This window comes from Microtus oregoni, unplaced genomic scaffold (assembly GCF_018167655.1).
Source record: "Microtus oregoni isolate MIOR12 unplaced genomic scaffold, Mior012 000036F_ref0000092, whole genome shotgun sequence".
Lineage (NCBI taxonomy): Eukaryota > Metazoa > Chordata > Mammalia > Rodentia > Cricetidae > Microtus > Microtus oregoni.
In genome coordinates this window covers 5,863,138-5,878,516 of record NW_024543095.1, presented here as the reverse complement: position 1 = coordinate 5,878,516, position 15,379 = coordinate 5,863,138, and the positions used below count along the sequence as shown (strand labels likewise).

The 15,379-nt window shown below is 42.5% G+C and overlaps 1 protein-coding gene across 3 annotated transcripts in view; it reads right to left on the bottom strand.

The window, feature by feature from the left end:
• Positions 1-15,379, bottom strand: part of Ttc27 (tetratricopeptide repeat domain 27) — a 126,780-nt gene that overhangs the window by 64,693 nt on the left and 46,708 nt on the right. For all 3 annotated transcript variants that reach the window (XM_041631073.1, XM_041631075.1, XM_041631074.1), the window contains exons 10-12: positions 10,445-10,558; positions 2,839-2,934; positions 1,210-1,332 (exon numbers count right to left, since the gene is read on the bottom strand). In XM_041631073.1, coding sequence (XP_041487007.1) covers positions 1,210-1,332; positions 2,839-2,934; positions 10,445-10,558 — 333 coding nt within the window. The remainder of the gene's footprint in view (positions 1-1,209; positions 1,333-2,838; positions 2,935-10,444; positions 10,559-15,379) is intronic.

The window sequence follows — 15,379 nt, the reverse complement described above, 5'->3', positions numbered from 1 at the left end:
GGGTTCAGGGGAACTCAGGTTGCCAGGCTCGCAAGGGCAATTGTTTTTACCTGTAGAGACAGTAAGCCAGCTCCAAATTCTTTTATCTGAAAGACTAAAAACCTATGAAAGGGACCTTGAATCTCCTGGTGACACTGCTGGTTTCTCCCTACCCTGAACAACTCAAAGAGCTTCACTGTCGTTGACCAATTCATGTCAGTGTCATTGATCAATCCAAGTAACTGTCACAGTTCTTTAATACTCACAGTGGGAAGCTATATAAGAAAATCGTGTACTTGAACCACTGTTCCTCGTCTTCATAACAACAGAAAGGGTAACAGTGAGAGTAAAACCACCCCGAGGATTGGAGTCATTATGGGTTCTACTTAGTCACATAAAGTGCAATTAGAATCAACAAGCAAGGGTTGCAGAGTTGACTCAGCAGTTAAGAACACTTGCTGCTCTTGCACAGGACCTCAGCTCAGTTCCCAGCACCCACATGTATGGGCTCATGACCACCTGTAACTCCAGGTCCAGAGGATCTGACACCCTCTTCTGGCCTCTGTGGGCACCAAGCACATACATGGTGCACATACATATACAGGCAAAACACTCATACACATAAAATAAAAATAAGTTGTTTTAATCAACATATGATTTCAGTGTATCCAGTTTTATGACTACTCACAATGTAGAGACAGAAGTCTTAACATATGGTTCACGTATGAGGAGAGGAAACAACAGGTTTATAACAGATGCAAACAGTACATTTTCTCTGTTGGCCCAATTTAAGAGTGGAGTTAAATTTGCATCACACACTTCATACAGGGATCCCATAGACCTTTTCAAACAGACTCAGCCTCCTAGATGACTCCGTCATGTCCACAGCCTCTAATCATCAGGAATGCCAAAGACAGTTAAAATTAATCCCTGGTAGTTTACTTCAAAGCTGTCCTATAGAAGAATCGATAGAAAAATTGATCAAAACATGCAGTACCTTCAAGCTTTTATTATTCTTTCTTAAATCCCAATGTTATATCAACTGCAGGCTGCTTTTCTCTTTACAGACACAAAATAAGCTGCCCAACATAAATCAGAGCAAATGCTGCAAAGTCCTAAGTGAAAGGAGGAACTGGAGTAAACACTATCAGAAGCAGGCTTTCTAAGGCGCGATGGAGACGTGTGGAAGGAAGAAGGGGCTCACCACACACTGACATGCCTGTCACGTACCTTCCCATGCTGCCCAGTCCTTTCATAACAGATGACCACGTCTTCCCACATCTCCAGCTTCTCAAATATCTGAAGGGCTGAAGTGGTACATCCCAACTCAAAGAGCAAACCTGCAAGCTGGCGCTAGAAAGACAAATGACAGTCATCAACACTCCTCGACAGGAAGCAAATCCATCTTGCCCAGTAACTCCAACCTGCCTTTTAAAGGGCTGCTTATTGTAATACAAACATCATTTACAAAACTCCACATCTACTACCCAGGAATCTGTGAGAACCACACTTACTTCAGTAAGCTTTTTTACAGGCAATGAAGTACTAAAAACAAAATAGAAACTGATCAAAATACTCAATGCATCAGATATTTAAGATCTCAGAACTAAAAAAAAAAAAAGTCAATTATTTCCTTCTCATCTAAAGATTCCTCCACGAGAAGCTCTGATTTGCAAAAGTCACATCCCACAGACCAGTGTTTAAAGCTCTGAGGAAGCAATGCAGGCACCATTAAAGCCTCCGTGCTTCCTCTTTCCACATGAGGGCATCTCAGGCTCTGTCTCAAGCAGTCCTACTTGTTTTAGACACAGACTAGTAATCTGAGTCACTTAATTCCACAGGCCCTAGAAGATCAAGATGAGCAAGCAAAGTAGGTGCGGGCCAGTAAACAATACACTCAACAATAAGTAGAATATGTTTTAAGTTGCCCATCCTACAGGAATGGAAAAAATATTATAAGAAAATAAAGAAACTGATGTTTTTGAATAGATCTGGTTTCAGGTCAGTGGTCTCTGAATTGTTTTCTCTTTGAATACATCTTTACTGCTCTTTGAAATTCAGCTCCCATTTAAGAATCACAGGACAAAGGCTGCATGCTAGCTCAGTCTGGGACTTTAGGAGCTCCCCCTTGCACCCTGGAAAGAGAACAGTTGGGGATATCGCAAAACATAAAGTGTCAAATAAATGCTTTCCTTTTATTTGCTTTTGTAAACACTGTTAAAAGGTTCAAAGGTTTATTGTTTCGTAGAAAAGCCTTAAAGATATTTGAATATAAAATGCTGGGCTTGAAAGATGGCTCAGCAGTTAACAGGCACTTCTTGATCTTCCAAGACCCAGACAGTTCAGTTCCCTGCCTCATGTCAATTGGCTCACAAGCACCTACAACCCCAGCTCTGGACACTCTTTTACCTTCCATGATCATTTGCGCGCGTGTACACACACACACACACACACACACACACACACACACACGTATACTCACTCATAATAAAAAATAAATCTTTAAAAGGTTACTATAAAATGTCCTTTTGAAAGTGAAAGCAGGCAGACAACTCTCCTGAGAAGCCCAAGCACATTCCTAACCAGCACTCTCTCTCCCCCGCTCTCCACACCCCTGCTTAAATCTATATCAAAACCTTTTCTTAAGAAACTTAAATTCAGGAAAAGAAAAACAAAAGCATTTATGATTCTTCTATCTTAAATTCTAAGATCCTACCTACTACCAATTTAAAACCATTTCAAAACGTTTTTAAATTCATTACCATTTTAATCAAAACAGCAATTTAAAACAACTGGAACTCCCCAAGTGCTTTTACTGATTTCACTAAAATAGTTAAAAATGAAGTCAAACAGAAGTACCTGAATAGCCCAGTGAGGGGGTACCTGACAGCAATAGAAAATCTTCAGACGTTCCAGTACAGATGTAGTTTTGTCTTCAAATTGGTCTGCAAGAGCCTAAGAACACATACCATAATCACAGTCTATATGTATAATAATTTTAATGTAAACAAAGTTCCTATTACAAAAATCATTAAAATACACATATAAATAAAGAACTCCAGTCATTTGGTCAAGGCAAAAGGCTGTATGAAGTTTTTTTTTTGAGTTTAAGTATTTTAAAAACTTGAAATTTAATCAGTATTTCTATAAACATTCATATTTAAATATTACCAGGAAATTTTTAAATTAAAATTTCCTATAATAAATCTTTCAACGATCTAGTCTTCTCACTAAAAATTTTCATTTTTTTCTAAGAAAAAGTGTTCTTTATTGTACTTATCTCCAACGTGATGCTGTTTTGACAATGAGAAGCAACCATGTGAAATGAGAAAAAGCAGCTCTATCCGATTACAAACAGGTACTCTCATCCCTCAGCAAAGGAGGTGTAAGGGTGGGCATCCACTCACACAAGACCATCTGTGCAGTGCAGTGGGCACTGCAAGCCACATAACTGAATTCCTGTGATGGCCTGAAATTCCCAATCTGGTAATGAAAAACAGCTCCCAGAGACACAGCAAGAAGCAATGAGATGACCAGGATGGCTCTCTGAAAATAGGAACCTGAGCCAACTGCAGAGTCAAAAGTTGGCATTATATAATCATCAAGTGACTAGTCATCAAAGAAAGCTCACATACAAAATGTCAACTTGAATTCAGACATAGTCTAGAATCCCAGACAAACACATGGACAGCCCCATTACCACGGCCATCTGCCTGCCTCTGATTTGTCAGTAGGTTTGGACTAACTACAGACTTCCTGGGAGAGGCTTCAAGACAGGGTTTCTCTGTGTAGCCCTTACTGTCCTGGAACTCAGTTTGTAGACCAGGCTGGTCTCAAACTCAAGAGATCCATTTGCCTCTGCCTCCTGAGTGATGGGATTAGCGGTGTGCCCCACCATGCCAGGCTTGGCATCAGAATTTCAGTTGTGAATTATTGTGACCTTTTTTCACATAATGATCGAGTTATTATTAACATGTCCTTCTTAATATTCTGATTCTAACATAGGAGGCTGTGGTGTGGGATAAGGTCTTTCCTGTACATGAGGATGCTGGCAAAGCAGCATGTAACACTCTCTGACACGTGAAGATATGGAAGGCTGTTACTAGTATCTGCTTTCAAGTTGTTTCATTTTTTTACAAAATTAAAAATAAATTTAAGAATCAAGAATAAACTTCCTCAGAAGAAAGGTAAGGACAGGAATCTAACCTGATAAAATCCTGCCATGATTTGATTTCGAGCCCCAAAGGCTCGAAAATACACTTAGTCCCCAGCTATGAAGTGCAATATTGGAAGAGCGCTAGCACGCAGCAGCAGGTGGCCAGGAGTGACTTTTGGAAGGTTATACCTGCCTTTAAGTCTGATCTAGATTTCTCTAGAATTCTCTGCATCCTGGGTGGCCACGAGAAACAGTTGTGCTATCTGACACTACCACCAACACAGACTGAGTTGTTCTCACCATGCTTTCCCTGCCATGATCAACTAAAATCTCCCCAACTGGGAGACAAAATAAAGCTGCTTAGTCGGGTATTTTATTACAGAGAGGAGAACAGTAAGTACCACAGAGCTAAACACGGGCCAGTTCCTAATTGGCACAACAGCCTGAAGCTGTGGTTCTTTCTCTGCCATGTGTGAGGGAGGAGAACCACTTGGTTCAGTATGTCACAGAATGAGTTCACATGTCTGAACAAACTCCTTGGACAGCCCAAGATTCTATTCAAAGTCAGTCCGAACAAATTGAGACATAACCACACTCCTCAACCATCTTGACAAAGCTCCCTGGCCTAGCTTCACAGAAACTTAATAGAAAAAGGTTGCATGCCTCTAGCCAGGGCTATTTCACTGAGGGAGGAAGGGCAAAGAACGAACAGCAACTTCTGGCTGAAGACATATGGTCACAATACATAAATAAAGATCACAGAATTCCTTCATGAAAAGAAAGGCATTTTTTTAAACCAACATACCACATATTCAAAAAGAAAAAAAATAGCTTTTACTTAATAATCTAAAATTTAAAAGTAATATCATACAATTTACCAAACCCTAGTTACATGTGAAATTTTATTTTCAACAAAATCCATGTTGTTTGATGATATGACTAAAGAACATTAAGTACTCAGTAAGTTGTTCTTGACTTAATAATAATTGTTTGTACTTTCAGATGCTTCTGGGCGACATAGGTACCTGTGTCTGATGGACTTGGGTGCTCTCTGAAACAGCCAAGTCCACCAGATGGGATAACAGAGCCAACATGCATGAACTATCTAGAGCAGGGGCTCTCAGCCTTCCTAATGCTATGACCCTTTAGTACAGTTCCTCATGCTGTGAGGACCCCAACCATACAATTATTTTGTTGCTACTCCATCTCTGTAGTTCTGCTACTGCTATGAATCATAATGTAAATATCTGATATGCAGAATATCTGAGATACAACCTATGGGGTCACGACCCACCCACAGGTTGAGAACCACTTAAGTGAGCACCCTACAAAAGCTGAATTGGTTCCACATGGGTAGAGATTAATTTAACAGCTATCTCCTACTCTCCTACAAGTGTATACTTCTTGCTGACCTAAGCATGACAATCACCTAAGTAAGGTTCAGCTACCAGTAAAACTAAGAACATTAAACTCATACACAAAAACGGGCGGTGGTACACTGCTATTCTCTCCACTGAGTTCAAAGTATTCTCTTTTTATTTGCTAATTTACAAACACATCCTAACAAAAGCCTCTTATGGTTTGATGCAAAACATCCTCCACAGACTCATGGATCTGAACACTTGGTCTCCAGCTGGAGGTATTACACAGGAAGGTGTGGACTCTCTGAGCCAAGGTACCTCGCTGGCAGCAGTGGGTGACTAGATTTTTTCAGAGCAAGCTCATTTCTAGCAAGTTCTGAAAAAATGCTAGCATAGTCAAACAGACTGGAGTTCTCACAGGCACAGGAAATAGGGAAAGCAGGGCTGACATTTACAATGACCTGAGTTCTCTTCCAGGTCTACCCACAAGGAAGCGATCCTTTAACCAGAGGCATTCATCCCTGAAAGGATTTTTAAAATAATTCTTGCACTTCCAGCAAATTTATAAGGATGGCTTTCTCAAGAAAGCTTTGGTGGGTTTGTTGTTGTTTTAAAATAATCTTAATTTGTGTAGCTTTATTTTATTTATGTGGTGCTGTGGGAGCTCCTTTGGACAATAGCCATTAAGAGACCATGCCCAAGTGGTTTTGCATTTCATGGATTTATGTGCACCACTTGTGTGCCCAGTGCCTGTAGAGTTCAGAGGGCATCAGATCCCTTGGAACTAGGGTTACAGATGGTTGTGAACCACCATGTGGGGGCAAGAAATCAAACCCAGGTCCTCTGTAAGCGCAACTGGTGCTCTTAACCACTGAGCCATACCTTCAGTCCCCAAGAACTTCTTTTTATTTCAGACATTTAAGGTAAGTTAGTTAATTATTAGCAAAGCCAGGTGTCCAAAGGTGGAGTCTCCTCCTCAGTCAGTGGTAACCCTGGCAGATCTCCCAAATCAGCTTCCCAAATGCTGGGAATACAGATACATACCACTAGAACTGGCTTGTTTTCAAGTTTTAAAACTTCGTTTTAAGGTCATTTTTCCTAAACTGACTCTAAAAGCTAAGTATTTGTGCATATGGAGCTCCCAGGCCCCCACAATAACAATGCCCACATCTCCAGAAGCTGCAGTTTCATGAGTCAGAGGGTATCTCTATGGAATGGGTATAGGAGGGTGAAACCTCCAAATGTAAAGATGTGTCTCCTCCTTTTGGTGCCTTTTTTCAGGAAAGAATTTCCCAGAAAACCCTCCAGAAGATCAAGACTAAAGTTACAGAGGATGATTTAGTATGCAGGACAATTCTGCACAAGGTCTGGTATGATTCAGACACAGTGTGCTTACATCTGAGAGTACAGCCATACATCTTCAAAGAAGCGGCTGGTCCCAAAGGGCCTTCCCTTTCACCGACAGCAATCCATTCTCACTAGAAGTATATCAAAGTGTCTGGGGCTGCTGAGCCCAACAGAGACAAGCTGACAATCTGAAAGGGCTGACTCATCACCTGCCAGGTCACATTTGATCATCTTTGCTGTGCAATTTTTGTACATGTCTGTGTGTGCAGGACAGGACTTATTAAAAAATTAAAATATGCACTTAAACAAACATTATCAACAATTGGGTAAAAGAGCTTTCTTTCTGACAGGAGCCTGAAGTGGACAGTGGTTTACAAATCCATCAGTCAGACTGCCACCTCAGACTCTCAAGAATAAAATCCCCCATGCTAAAAAGAAATAGAATTAAAATTTATTAAGCTTCAATAAACTTAAGCCTATGCTGAACCAGAATTACATAACAATTAGCAAATGGCACCTGTGAGAAATAAAATCCAGGTCAAAGTCCCAGGACTGGAGCAGAGGAGCCGCGCTGGCAGCTTCTGCATCTTATCTCATCCCCACAACGACAATGACCAGACTGTGAAATGAAAAGCAGCTTCTTGCTGAGGAAACACTGAGACTAGTGTTTGACCATTCTTTACGGCACTCAAACCCCCAACACAGGAATCAGGACCTGCCATAGGCAGTAACATGCTCAGCCGCTGAGGTTAAAGGGAGTTGGGAGCTCAGCTCCTGCAGTTAATGGGATCCTGAGAGTGAGGGCTTCTCTTCAGCTTCCACAGTGAAGACAAACCAACAGAGGTAGCCTTGAGGAAGCCGGGTGACCACGCTGACCTCCCTTCCCTAGTCACATCTTGGGTCAGAACTCCTAAAACTTTCTGACTTCGGGTCCCTTTAAACCTTCAGAAGGTCTGAGGGACTGCAAAGGAACTGTGCTTCCATGGGCTAGGACCGCTCAACAGTTACCACATGAAGCTGTGTGGAATACCACTGAGGACTCATAATTATGGCCATCCAAAACTTGACGAAGATGTCAAAAACAAAAACTGGAGAAAAGGCAGAATCTTCAACATATGGTACAAGAACTGAACATCCAATTGCAGAAGAGTGAAATTAGCCTACATCTGTGACCTTGTACAAAAACACTCAAAACAGATGAAAGACCTAATTGTGACACGCTGCAGCTGCTAGAAGAAAACCCTATAGGACAGGCCAAACCCTACAGGATAGAGGCCTAGAAAAGGAATTTCTGAATAGGACCCATTTGACCAGGAATTGAGGCCAGCAATTGGCAAATGGGACCTCATTAAATAAAATTCTTCTGCATAGATAAAGAAACAAGCAAGAATAGAGGAAGCCCACAGAGAAGAAGACTATCTCTGCCAGCTATCATCTGACAGAGGACTAAAATCCAGAATATATAAAGAACTTTAAAAAATAAAACAACCTATTCAAAAAATGGACTTGGGATATGAATAGTTTTCAAAATAAAAAACAAAAATAGTCAAGAAATATCTCAAAAAGATTTTATTCTGATAAGGCCGAGAAAGCTGAATGACAATAGAAAAAGCTATACTTTTTTTTTTTTTAAAGGGACAGTATGACTACCATCTCAGTCACTGTTCTACTGTGACCAAGGCAACTGTTGTAAGAGAAAGCAGGTAACTGGGTCTTGCCTACACTTTCAGAGGTTTAGTCCCTGTGGTCATGGCAGGAAGCACGACAGCATTCAAGCAGACACTGGAACAACAGCTGAGAACCACAGCCTGCTCTGTGTGCTGAGAGACTCTGGGCTTGACAGGCTTTAAAACCTTGAAGTCCACCCCCCCACCCCCGCAACTAACTCCAATAAGGTCACACCTCCTAATCCTTCTAATCCTTTCAAACAGAGCACTCTGCAGTGACTAAGCATTCAAACACAGGACCCTGTGGGGGCCACTCTCATTCAAACCGTCAGAGCTTTGATACACTCAGCTAGAAACCTAAGCGGTACAGTGAACAGGGCTTCCACAAGCACTGACTTTATCCTCACCTACACTCTTTTATAATTTCATTTTACATTCAACCATACCCTCCTCCCGCCCTCCTCACCTCCCCCTCAGCGCACCCCTATCCACTCCTCTCAAAGGGTAAAGCCTTCCATGGGGAATCAACAAAGTCTGGCACACTAAGTTGAGGCAGAACCAAGCCCTGCATCAAGGCTGAGCATGGCCTCCCACCACAGGCAATGGGCTCCAAAAAGTCAGCTCACGCATCAGGAATAGATCCTGGCCCACTGCCAGGAGCCCCTCAGACCAAGCTACACAACTGTCTCCCACATGCAGAGGGCCTGGTTCAGTCCCATACAGGCTCCGCAGCTGTCGGTCTAGAGTTTGTGACTTCCCAAGAGTTTGGTTCAGTTGTCTCTGTAGATTTCCCCAGCATGATCTGACCTCACTCTTAACCTGCATAGGCAACAACACTCAGCCTAGAAGATTTCATGGACTAGATTGTTTTTAACGGCTTCTCCTGAGTTTGTAATTTCCTCTCTCTTGTGGCTTTTAGAATCTTTGGTTATCTACCTTCGTGTATGATGCAACATTTTCTTCTTAACTTTGGTATCTATCATTTAAAAATTCACTATTACACAGGGCTTGTCATTGGAGCCCTCAATGTGACCGCCTATCACTAAGTTACAGCCCACGCAGACGGTCAGCACACCTGCAGTCCCTCAACAGGCATGACTGAGCTTTCCCTTGGAGCCTCTTCTGGTCCCCCTGCCATCCCCCCAACTTTAACAGTTCATCATTTAGCACTGCACAATGTTGGAAGGAAACCAATCTTTACAGAAATTAAAAATTTTAATTTAAAAAAAACCCTTTGTTTTATATATCCAGTTGTTATTTTAAGTCATTCCCTTACTCTTGAGAGATGTGGTCATTTTAACAAACACTGAAGCACCACACTATGAATCAGAGGAACTGGCAAAAGTTCAGGGTGTGAGCTAAGGGGCTCAACAAAGACAGAAAATTAGACAAACATGGATTCATCCTGTCACATGATCTAATTTCCAAAATTCAGGAAACAGGGAATAAAAAGACACCCCCCCCGCCCCCGCAAAGTACTGGTCTGCAGAGGCAGCACTAACAGCTCCACAGTGCTGTCCCTCCTTACTAATGTGGCGCAGGATGAGAAGATGAGGCGACCCCTGCACGGCCTAAGGAGAAACGGAGTAGCATCTCTCTGCTTCTAAACCTGTGCTCCCCAGGCAAAGCACAAGGCACGTTCTCACCATCTGACACCAAAAACAAGATTCAAAATCCAAGCTGGGCCTGACATCCCATGCCAGTCCCAGCGTTTGGAAGGTGCATAGTGAGTTTGAGGCCAGCATGGATATAAAATGAGATGCAGGGTTACACAGGTTAAAGGCTGAGGTCACAGCTACAAAGTAAAGTGACAAAGCTGAACTTTGCAGTCAAATCAAATTCTAGAGCCTGTAATCTAAGTAACGACAAAACATCCCTGCAAGTGCCTCATGCATACACTACAGCAACAGAGGGAGAGAGTGCCACCATGGTACCTGTGTCTGCCTCATTGCCCGTTCCACTCGCCGCGTGCTTCCTCTCTCGAGCTTTGTCCGGAGGATCAAGGCTGATGTCTGAATGGCCCAGAACTTTGGCTGTGACAGTAAACACTGGTGGAAGAAAAGAGAGGGCAAAGAAAGATGGGGTGAGCCAGAGGTGCAACTCCTAGACATGCCTGCCCCCACCCAAAAAACCACAGTCCAGCCAAAAGCACAACCTAAGCAAACAAAAAGGTGGGAGCTGGGGGGCTGGAGAGATGGCTCAGAGGTTAAGAGCACTGCCTGCTCTTCCAAAGGTCCTGAGTTCAATTCCCAGCAACCACATGGTGGCTCACAACCATCTGTATGGGGTCTGGTGCCCTCTTCTGGCCGGCAGGCATACACACAGACAGAATATTGTATACATAATAAATAAATAAATAAATAAATAAATAAATAAATAAATAAATAAAAAGGTGGGAGCTGGGTAGGGAGGCTCTCGTCTTCTTAAAACTCACTTTACAGAGCACTGTTTAAACATAGGAGAATATAGCTGTAAAGCGTCCTCAATATTAGATGCCCTAACTTCAGACAAAATGCTTTCTTAAAGGAGGCATCCTGAGGAAATTCACCTACAATGAAACTCAAATAAAGTTAGTCCTCAAACAGAGCACAGGCAGAAACTTTACTAGAACCAGGGAACCAAAGGGACAGTTTGAGGGAAAGAGTATACGGTGGTACATGGGGACTGCTTGGCATAACGGGCACACTTTAATGCAGATTTGGCCCTGGGTGGCCATCCCAACAACCACCTTCATTAAGGCTCATTATGAAGAAAGGGCTTGTTTATCTGTCTGAAAGGATGCCGTCCTCCCTCAGTGCACACTGGCTGTTTCTAAACAAGCATTCGCTTGTCTCTGGAAACCAGGTGCGGAAAGCACCCTAGTCAGGACCCAATTAGTCACCCCAGCCTGACTGCTCATTAGAAGCACTGGGAAGCGCTTAACTTTAACTGAGAAGAGGAGGATCTGGGCATCCGTTTTGTTTTTATTTTTTAAGTGCTCCATAGGTAATGCTTAAGTAGAGTCAGCTTTAAGAACTATTAGGTAAAAATCACACACGTTTGTCTCTGGTCAAATTTATCCATTAATGCACAATGTTCATTACAGGTTAGCATGAAAATCGTCAATGAAATATTAGTGACCAGAGCCCTAGAACTCCTCACTGCCCCCTGCCCAGCTCACTCGCTCCCACCACCTGCCTGCCCCTACGGGCACCTGCCTTCTCCACTCACCATTCATCCTACCCATGAGTGGCTTTGCCTTTTATTTCCTTTCATTAAAAAAATAATAATAACTTTTTCGGTTAGCATACATATACTAGGTTTCACCAGGGTGCTTCCACACACGTGTGCTGCTGCCCCGCTGCTCTCCCTATGGCCCCAACCTTCTCTAGTTCCTTCCCCAGGATACTCCCCTCTCTCCATCTTATCAAGTGTATCTCATTGCTCTCCTCTTCCCCTTCCTAAGGGTCTCTCCTTCCTTCTCAGGATCCCCTTCTTAGTTTCAATTGTTAACCCTTAATCTAGATCAATCTTGCTACAATTAGGAAAATTAAGATACCAGCAAAAGTTGATAGCAGTATTTTGTCCCAAAACAACACTCTGTCATTTCGTAATGCTTTCCAAATGAAATTATGCACATTCAAGTGAATAATTTAAGATAATAACCATTCAGAAACTGATGATAGTACCAAGTCAAAACTAAAACTAAACAACAGAATAACATTAAAAAAAAACCTCTCAAAAACCTCTCATGGAAGAACCTGAGAGACCGTGAACAGAGAAACAGAAACGCACGAAGAGAAGAAAAGCAAAGGGATGAGCTCATCCTGAAGTTGTTCATTAATGCACCTGAGCCCTCACTCTGGGCAGGAACTGTTCACACAGGCTCAGGGGCAGCAGCAAGCAATGCAGATGAGTCTTGGCACCCAGAAATCTTATGTGTGTCCTAATTCAATGTCTTATTAAATAATTTTTCTTCTAAACTAACTTTTGTAACTAAACGTTTTATCTATTGCCGAAATACAGTTTCTAAGAGAAGTGTATATAACCTTCTTTCATTATTAACAGTCCCACAAAGAGGAAACATTTACCAACAGGAACAGGAATATTTGTCACTATAACACCACGAATGACAAAACAGAAGACATTTAAAAATTAATTCCCAGGACACAACAGTGCTGAGAATTGAACTCTGTGCCTTATGCATGCTAGGCAAGCACTCTTACCACTGAGCCTCATCCCAGTCAGAAAAGGAATTCTTTAAAATGCACAACATTTTAAAGTGCAGTGTACCTGCAAACCTGGCTCTACCACCGCACTCAGGGGCACTGCGAACTCACCGTCCTGTCCACCCACCACTGGGGTTACGATCTGTAAACGCGCAGTAACAAGAACAGAGCACACACAGTAGGGAAAGTCTTCCAAACCAGCCAGGGCTGGACTAGAATAGCAGCTCCACTCTACCAGCTATTTGGTTCTGGGAAGGCCTTTCCTCCTCGCTTCTTCAGAAACCTAGGAGAGCAGCTCCTGGGGTGCTTCTAGGCCTCCAGGGCCTCTCTTCTTATGCTTAGCCAAAGTGCAGAAAGTCACCCACTAGGGCAGAGGCCAGGCATCTCAATTCCCAGCTACTCCATCAGTTTGCCAACAAGAACAGTGTACGCACAACACAGAGGCTTAGGGGTGCACCAACTCTTAATGTTTTACACTCCGAAGGCTTGAGGACAGGAGAAGCCTTTAGACTTTTATGTGGTGTCAGGAAAATATTCCCACTAAACACTGAAAGCAAAATGCCACGTGACAAATAGATGTTCTGCAGGCTTTGTAAAAGAGATGTCAGTGAAGAGGGGAATTCTCCTCCAAAGAGGAAAATGCACACTGTAGTCAGCGTGCCACGAGGAAGCACTGCCCTGAGGTAAGAATCACTCCTAAACCGGGCATGGTGGTACACACCTTTAATCCCAGAACACGAGAGGCAGAGGCAAGCAGATCTCTGAGTTCGAGGCCAGCCTGCTCTACAAAGCCAATTCCAGGACAGCTAGGACTGTTACACAGAGAAACCCTGTTTCAAACAACCAAATAATAGTAATAATAAATCCTAGTGTGCAGCATTAGGTAAAGAAAAAGAAAACCAAACAGGAGCTCCACACACGCACTACTGACTTGTGCAGAGAATTAAATTTATATTTCTACAATCAAGCCAAACCGTATGAACAACCCACTGCCCAAATCTACACATTCATAGGGGAAAAGTGATTCTATCTTCACTAGGTCACATAGGCCATGGCTCATAATTCCACTCCATTTAGAACCTGTGCAGTGATGACCCCACTACCTACATGACCAACTCTGCCTCAGCTTAACAGCTACCTTGCTCCGGATTGCCTTATCTAAGTGACTCCATCTTCACACAGGGATTCTCCAATACTGCATCCAGTTTGGTACAGAGCAGAACTCTTTAACTCACTGCAGGTACACAAGGAAGAAAAGGAGCCAATTGGGCATATTGCTTGCCTTTGGCAGAGAGGTATACACAAGTATAATTGAACAATGGTGGCGTTTATAAAAAACTAAAGCCTACTCAACAGGTAGGAATTCAAGTCTGTACTGTAAACCTAGCCAACTACATGTGCCTAGAGAGGTCACAGACCCTAGAGAACCCACTACTGCCATTTTTTCTAAACCAATAGAATTTCTGACTGTAATCTAAAAATTTATCCTTTTACCCACAGATTTAATTCTCACCTTCACCAAAAAAGCTTCATTTTTGCAGCAGATGAGGCTACTACAGAGATCCACTACTGGTCAAATGCAAATAATAAAAGACCATGCAGAAACCAACCCCAACAGGGACATCTACATTACCCTACACCTAAGGCTCGGGGATTATTGTAGAAAAGGGAGTGGAAGAATTCCAACAACCAGAAAACCAGGACACTAGCTTCATATGAAACAATGTGTAGTTGGATTTTTTTTTTTTTTGGCTCACCAATCAGCTCCCTAATAAAGACACAGAGACGTATTATTAATTATGAATGCTTGGCCTTATGGGCCTGAATTTGTCCCAGCAGCTCTTTCGACTGAACTTCACCTGTTTCTGTTCATCTACATTTGCCTGGGAGCTTTTGACCTTTCTTTCATCCTGGGTGCCCTACTTTGCTGCTTCCTCTGTGGCGGGCTCGCTGGCCTGTGGCATCTCCCAGTCATCTCCTCTTCTTTCTTCCCCCAGCCTAAATTCCTTCTCCTACTTACTCTCCCTGCCTGGAAGTTCTGCCTATACCTCTGCCCTTGCTATTGGCCATTCAGCTTTTTATGAGATCAATCAGGTGCCTTAGGCAGGGAAGGTAAAAAGCAACACATCTTTACATAATTAAACAAACGCAACACATCTTTTCATAGTTAAAAAATGTAACACATCTTTGCATAGTTAAGTATTCTGCAACAATAGTGTCTTCTAAATATGTCAGGATGCTATATCCATGAAATCTCAATGAAACGGTTGCATAAACATGGCGGCCTTACCAGCTGACATGTCAACATAGACAGGAGAAGTTTCCCAAGACCCCACCTCTAGATGAAGAGTCATAGGCAATCACTGGCTCCTCTGAGAAAGAGAATCAGGTTTCTCCAGGAATGAACTCCCTGGTAGGTTATCCAATCCCAAGTAGTCACCCTAAACACATGCACATAGGAGCAATACTAAATAGATTCTGTAGGTGGTACATGATGTATATGTTCATGTATATATAAGTAACAATAATAATTAATAAAGACATCATGAATTTGAGAGGGAGTGGGGTGCAGAGGAAGGGCTGGAATGGAGAGAGAGAGAAGAGATGATATACAGTTCTTACATACGGAATTCTCAGAAAAAGTTACTAACAGAAAAAAAA